This window comes from Salvia splendens, chromosome 14 (assembly GCF_004379255.2).
Source record: "Salvia splendens isolate huo1 chromosome 14, SspV2, whole genome shotgun sequence".
NCBI lineage: Eukaryota > Viridiplantae > Streptophyta > Magnoliopsida > Lamiales > Lamiaceae > Salvia > Salvia splendens.
The window spans coordinates 22,479,756-22,487,865 of NC_056045.1; the positions used below are offsets into that span (position 1 = coordinate 22,479,756).

Genomic DNA, 8,110 nt, shown 5'->3' on the forward strand with positions numbered 1-8,110 from the left:
TCTACAATATCAACTTAAAGCAATAATATTCCCCGGCAACGGCGCCAAAAACTTGATGCACTATTTATTAGCACTAAAAATACCTGCAAGTTTACAGGGTAGAACTAGTATAGCTAAAGGTCAGTACCGAGATATCGAACACATGGAATAAGATTGCAACTGGCTATCATATACTAAGCGTCATATACTATCTAGAGACACGGAGTTTTGGGTTTTGATTTTATAAACTAGACATAAATATAAACAAATATAAAAACAAAAATAATACAAACAGGCTAAAGAAAGTAGAGTTTTAGGATCCAACTACTACGACCTAGTGATGATTAATCTCACAGAACCTTTACCTTTATGTGTCTCCAGGATTATTAGGAAAGTCGCGATTTTCAGATAAGCCCTCTCTCGAGTGCACTTATCCAGTAGATTAGACTCTAACTATCAAAGTCTCATTCCAATAGATTAGATTCTAACTCCTTAAGTTCCTAAGACTCAAGCCCTCACAAAGGGTCCCCTCTCTCGAGTGCAGATATACCTATGTGTTGTACTCGTTCTTTTTACCACGTAAAACTAGCTATCTCTCGATTAATCTAGCTAGACGGACATAGTTCTAAAGTTGGCCAAACAAAATAACAATAAAAGCACAAGAACAAGCAAAACAATCACAAGAGCTAGAAAAAGGTTCAATTCAATAAATCAAAAACATATTCATAATAGTTTTCACCAAAAAAACTACAAATGATGTTTAACTACTCATAGACAAGTAGTAAAAATAAAAATAAAAGTATAAGACATGAAAGAAATTGATAAAACCCAAGGTTGAATCTTCAATCTTCAGTCTTTTCTTGCCTGGATCTGCAGAGCTCCGCTCCAATGGAAGATGGATGAATTATGTATGGAAGATTGAATGGAAGAATGTGTAGAGGGGGAGGATTGGAGGCTCTGAGATGAAGATTATAATTTAGATTATGGGTATTTATAAGCTAGAAAAAGATTTAGAATGGTAAAAAGTATCCTCCAATTAATTGAAAATATAATATTTTCGAATCTGCGATTAAAAGGAGGGATTTGGGCAATAATTTCTTCATTCCTTGAATTTTCGCCTAATTTCCGTTTAGCTTTGACAGCACTGCGCAATGTTCGTAGAATTGTCATAACTTTCTCCACAGAACTCCGATTGAGACATGCAAGATATCCACGCGAAGCTCTTTCGAAGACAAAGAGAATGGCATGTAGTAAACACTGACTGGACTTCAAAATCGCTGGCAGAATGGGCTCGAACAGAGGCTGTTGCACTTTGGCCTTTTTTCACCTTTTTCTATCTTTTTCTATCATTTATCAACAAACACGTCAAAAATACCAAATGTATAACATATGCAATTTAAGAACATAATTTGCATGATTGACATTTAAAACAAGTCAAATCTAGTCCTTAAAAACATGCAAAATCCGTGTTTGTCAATACCTAGGGCCAAAGTCATGTGGAAAACAAACATGAGGCAAAACTGGCAGTCGACAGTCTCGTGAAAGGGATTAACTCGGTGAGTTGCCGCATCTATTATGCAATCATCCTTAAGTCCCGACGGGTTGCTGGGTTGGTTGTGCCTGCGAAGTTGGCGAGCCGCTGGGTTGGCACATGAGGCAAATCAGACGACTTGCTGACTTAGTTAGATTCATCCATTTTGTTTATAGTTTTGCCTTCTGCCTTTTATACATATTTTGGAACCTTTTTCTACATAATCTTTACAAAATTATCAAATATGTTTAATACAGAAACAACTATCATCATGCCAAACAAAGAAAAAATGTGATCAAATCTTGCGAAACTACTATCTAAAACCATGTAAATTCTACGTATATCAACCATATAATCACATTATCAACTATCAACATATAAAGAAATAAATTACTTCGGACAATATCAAATAATAACATCTAGCATCATAGGATAGTTTAGCATCTGAAGATATCATTGAGTATCATATGATATCATTTAGCATCACACACCACGTTATTGTGCTCGGTCTCGAATCATGAGTACATAGACTGCTAATCGAAGGATCAACATGGGGAGAACAAAGGCTTTGAAGATTCAATATTTGTATAACATATAGTTGCATAATCTTAAGTCTATTATAAATTATGATTGTTGCACATGTTTTCTACCATATTTCAGCCTTTGGTGGGCCTTCCCATAGGCCTTTTTAAGTCAAAGTATCACTTTTTTGTCGTACAAAAGTGCGGCTAAATGTGAGGCCTTACATATATCCTTACTATCAGAATTGGAAATATAGAAACTAAGTTAAAGAAATGCTTTTGCACAGCACAATTCAGTTAAGCCAAATTGCTTTTTCTTCTACCGTATTTATTTATCCGCATAATGTATGGTTCTTCTTGCATGTGTGTCAACTATAGGGCACTAAATGCAGCCACAGTCCATGATAGGTTTCACATCCCTACATCGACGAGTTGTTTGGTGAGCTGGTGTTGCACATCATTTCATAAAGCTTGATTTGAGATCTGGATTACACAAAATTCGGATGAGATAAAAGGATATTTACAAAACAACGTTCGGAACTCATGAAGGCCATTTTGAGTTCTTGGCGATAACACTTGTACTCACAAATGTATCATTTACTTATCAGACGTGCATGAACCATTTATTCTCTCAATATTTGCGAAAGTTTGTCATCGTCATTTTGGTGTACAATGCAACTCTAACATTGCACTTGAAGCATTTCTATCGCAGTTTTCAAGGTTTTGGAGGAGCAAAATTTTGTAACAAAAATTACTAAATGCATGTTTTGTCACCAACCAAAAATATTCTCACCTATTTATTGTATATTTATCTCTTAAGTGACATCTCATTTTCCACTAATAAATTTTCAACTACTTTTTCTTTCTATAACTCTCTCGCTTTACCAACTTATACATGTCATTCACTTCTAAACTATTTTTTTGGGTCGAATGTAATCCCACCGTCTTCCACTAATAATTTTTCAACTACTCTTTCTTTCTATAACTTTCTTGCTTTACCAACTTAGACCATCCACAACGGGACTCGCCGGCGTCTCGCGTCTCGTCTCAGCGAGACGAGACCCCGGCGAGACGCGTTGCAGCCTCCATCTTGTCCCGTCTCGTCGCGCGTCTCGTCGCGCGACTCGACTCGCCGAGCCAGGAGACGAGCTGGCTCGCCACGCGCCTCGGCGACGTGGCGCAGCCCGGCGTCGTGCGTGACGCCCACTCGCCGGCCCGCGAGTGGGCGTTGTCACGTGCTGACGCAATAAATATTTTTTTTTTAAAAAAATTCGAATTTAAATAAATAAAAAAATTTTTGTAACGGTATTATTACCGTTTTTTGTTTTTTTTTTTTATATTTTTTTTGTTTTTTATTAAATTTTTTACTCTATAAATACTCCTAAACCCATCCTCATTTACACACAACTACACATCTATTCTTGGCCTTCCGACTCCCCCTCAACCTCGACCGCCTCCGGAGGATGATTAGCCCTTCCGATTAATTTTTTTTTATTTTGTGTGTTTTTTTATTTTGTGTGTTTTTTTATTTTGTGTGTTTTTTTTATTTTGTGTGTTTTTTTATTTTGTGTGTTTTTTAATTTTGTTTTAATTTTAATAAAGTGTGTTTGTTTAAATTGAATTGGGTTTTAAAAAAAAATTATAAATTAAATTGAATGAATAGTAATTAAGAGACGGTATAGAGACGGTTAAGAGACGGAGCGTTGCAGCCTCCGTCTCTTAGTTAAGAGATGGAGGAAAAAAGGACAGTGGGGCCCTCAAATAGTGCTCAAATAGTAGTTAAGAGACGGTTTAAGAGACGGTATAGAGACAGCGTTGTGGATGGCCTTATACATATCATTCACTATTGAACTATTTTTTTGGGTCGAATGTACTCCCACTGTCCCATTGAAATAGACCATATTTCTTTTTTTATCCGTCCCATAGAAATAGTCCATATCTATTCGTGGAAACCTTTTTCTCCTTCTTTTTCCTTTATTATTTATGGCCCCCACAACCCACTACACAATTTCAACTACTTTTTTCTCATTCTCTCTTACTTTACCAATTACACATTAAAGCTCATGTTGATGCCAAATGTTCTATTTCTATGGGACGGAGGGAGCATATAGTTTTGTGTAGAACTGTAGGGAATAAATTATGCGAAAATACTTTGCGTTTTATAAATTGAATGTCGATTGCATAATATATGCAGAAAAATAGTGAATTGGTAATTTATGAGAGTTTTATACCTCTAAAGTTGAACATGTAACAACATATGAACTTTTGATCATTGCCATCAATGGAGAATACGCACTCTTGGATTCGGATGAGATATTGTGCATACACACAAACTAGTCACAAAGAATCACCCGGTCTTGGTTAGTTCCGGCCCAATTCCTTGCGTAAAAATAATAGTAGTAGTAGTTGTTTGAGCAAAGTAAACTAAAAATACAATTAACATTTTATCAACACAATGGTGGTCGAGTTTCGTACAAGAAAAATCCCCGAAATATTATTGAATTGATAGAGTTCCTTACACACAATAGCAAAGGCGAATGACACATTTTACCAAAGAATAACTGATTGAATAGAATCGACAATTAAAAAAGAAGAAGTTCTAAGCTAGTATTTGATTGAGATCATATAGATACTGTCTTTCATGCACGGAGGGACTAATTAACATTTTATCCAACACAAGAGTGGTTGTCAAGTTTTATGGAGTACAGGAAATTCCCAAAATGTTATTAAATCGATAGAGTTCCTTATAGACAACAAGAAAGGCCAATGACACATTTTATCAAAGAATAACTGGTTGAATAGAATCAACAATTGAAAAAAGAAGAAGATCTAAGCTAGTATTTGATTGAGATTGTTATTGCATGAAAACAAGAGTCTCGCTAATCTATTTCTTTCATCAACTCAAGACTTGATATTAGCAACATCTTTATTAGACCTGTTGTACTTCATATGGCTCTTGACTAGTTGGCCAGCTGCGATGGCAGACATGAGAGACAATTCTCCTGCAAGAACTGAGCCGGCGACAATGGTGGCCAAAAGGCGGGCGTTGGATCCAGGAGCCTCCTTATTGGCTCCCTTGACACCGAGAAGATTGAGGCAAGCGGACTGAGAGGCGAGTTGAGTCCCACCACCTACGGTCCCAACCTCAATACAAGGCATGGTGACAGAGACGTGAAGGTCCTTGCCATCGTTGACAGCTTCCATCATGGTAATGCAGTGGGAGCTCTCAATGTTCTGTGCTGGGTCCTGTCCGGTGGCTATGTAGATTGCAGAGACAATGTAGCTAGCATGAGCATTGAAGCCGCCAAGAGCTCCAGCCACGGCGGAGCCAGTGAGATTCTTAAGCATGTTAAGCTCCACCAAGGAAGCAACATCAGTCTTGAGCACCTTATTGACAATGTCTCCTTGGATTACGGCCTCACACACAACTGACTTGCCACGCCCTTCAATCCAGTTGACCGCAGCAGGCTTTTTATCGGAGCAATAGTTTCCAGAAATACCCATGACATCCATATCAGGGAACTGGTTGGTAAGGAAGTCCAAGGTGTTTTGAACACCCTTAGAAACCATATTCATTCCCATGGCGTCGCCCGTGCTGCATGAGAATCGAATGTAGAGATTCTTGCCAGCGACGGCGCACTTGATGCTCTGCAGCCTTCCAAATCTGCTGGAGCTGTTGAAGACAAGGGAGAGGGTCTCAAAATTAAGAGGATCTTCAAGGAATAGCTTAAGCTCAGCAGCCCTCTTGGCAGAGCCGAATCGGACGACAGGAGCCCTTGTCATGGCGTCTCTGTAAAGGGAGCTGGTGGCCCCTCCAGAGGCATATATAGCCTTGCACCCTCTGTTGGTGCTGGCTACCAAACAGCCCTCAGTGGTGGCCATTGGAACCGAGTACTCACATTCATCCAACAACAGTGGCCCAGCAATGCCCACTGGAATCTGCACATACCCTACTGGCATTTCACAGCACTGTCCAAGGATCGACTCGTAATCCAAGCCCTCCAAGGGCAGCCCCTCTAGGGATTTTCCTGTGATGCGTTGCAATGCCTCACGGCGGATGGCGGCCGCACGGCGGCAGTCTCCCAGCTTCGATTCTAGGGCATAAGAGGGGATCTTCCCCTCCACCACCGACTTGATAATTTCCTCGTCGTCGGCGCTAACCTCAATCTTCTTACAAATCTTAAGAATATCATCATCGGATTTGGGAGCGGCAGCGCAGGGGAGTTTCGGTGAATCCTCTTTCACCATCACCTGCTCGAATTCTTCCTCCTCGTCTGGAGCGCGGGGAATGATGATGGACTGGACGAAGCCGATGCCGACAAGGTAGATGAATGAGGCCACGAACGTCACGATGGCTCCAATATCAGAGAGACTAACCACGTGGAGAGGTGTGGAGTTACGGATCTTCTCACGCCACCGGAGCAGCAGAAAGTATACCACCGAGAAGAATACAGTGAAGAAGAAGGCGTTTGTCAGGTACACCGGTAGCGATACGGCGTCCGATGCCTTGAGGGATGAGGACTCATCAGCGGTGGCGGATGCCTTAGACTTTGACTGGCGGAGGCGGCCTTCCATTTTTGAGTAATGTTAAAACAAATGGAACGGTGTTTGTGTTGTGTGTTGCAGAGCAATACAGAGAAAAAGAGTGCAGAATAGGCCGGACTGCAGTTCTCGCTGCTTTAATTGGAAATTTTTGTTGTGGATTGAATTGAATGGTTAACAATGATGTATTTATAGTGTGATGAATTTGTGGTCAAAAGGAAGGTGCTGAGCTCGTTCGTGGCCTGCTGCAATTTGTACTCTTTAATTGGATTTTTTGAGTGCGAATATAATGAACTAGCTAGTGAATTGGCGAAGTGCCATGTGTGTCAATTCAATAGTCAAATGCCTTACACGTATAACTCTGACTCATAGTTTACTTCATTGAATACGCGTGCATAATTCTAAGTTTAGGTATATAGCTGCCAATTACCATGCTTCTTCTTATCTTAAAACATTTCTTTCACTTCATTTGTTCAGTTCACAGGTCTCATGTACTTGTATAAATTGCTTACAGACGAAGAAGATACATATATTCGCTCGTACAAAAAGAGCATATAAATCTCTTCAGTATACTTTTCATTTCACATCGGTAAAAATGTGTAATCTACCAGCACACAGTTAACTGAAACCATGTAGTAGTAATTATCTAATTGCCTATTCATTTGAGTCTGGTCATCGCACTTCGCTTTGAAAATTTCGTCTGCTTTTATCTAATTGAACATCTTCTCCAATCTCCATTAACCAGTGGTTGTTTTGAATTACATTACCCTTAATTATGTTTTAAAAAAACTTTAAAGTAAAGTCATTTGACCCCCTTTACAGTAATTTGTTCCGTGAGATTTGAAAACCCTATATAGATTTTATGGTCAAAGATGTGAGGACAACATAAATTTTTAAATTTCTTTGGTATGATACGTTCTGATTTTGCGTAATTGTTATTAGGTGTTTGGTTTGAATGGTAAGATGTCATTGCATTATTGTTTTAACTCAAACTAATTTTAAATTCTTCAATTCTGATGCATAATATTTCATGACCGAGTTATGATCAATTAGACCCTTAATTTACGGGTCCACCATCACATATTTTAGTTGGCATAGCATCTCGAATTTGACTTGTTGTCGCTAATATTAATATGGTAATAGACCATTCAGAACGTGGAAAACAACTGGTGCTGAAATTATTGTTAGCAACCCATTTTCATTGGAAAATTAAGGAATATTATTTAAATTTTAGTATTTTTTAGTACTACTCCATATGACAAATGAATTCAGTTATTCGTACACTTAATTAAGTAGATTGCGAAAATGGTAGACAGCACTCCATTGGTCATAAAATATTGATTTTCATTGAGTCAATATATAATGCGAAATGCCAAATTATTCTGGTCTTACTTTGACTGCAGAAATAAATGCCATTTTGCATTATCGCGACTCAGTTTTACTTTTTCTTTTCCAATTTGTTCTTTGGTGTGGACTTGATTTTTCTAATATAACTCTAATATCCAAATTATAATTTTGACTAACTAATTCTATGAAA

General features: G+C 38.5%; 1 protein-coding gene across 1 annotated transcript; it reads right to left on the reverse strand.

The window, feature by feature from the left end:
* Nucleotides 1-4,734: 4,734 nt before the first annotated feature.
* Nucleotides 4,735-6,742, reverse strand: LOC121763867 (3-hydroxy-3-methylglutaryl-coenzyme A reductase-like). The gene has a single exon (XM_042159956.1). It carries the CDS (start codon nucleotides 6,604-6,606, stop codon nucleotides 4,933-4,935), a length of 1,674 nt encoding a protein of 557 aa, XP_042015890.1. The 5' UTR covers nucleotides 6,607-6,742; the 3' UTR covers nucleotides 4,735-4,932.
* Nucleotides 6,743-8,110: the final 1,368 nt, after the last annotated feature.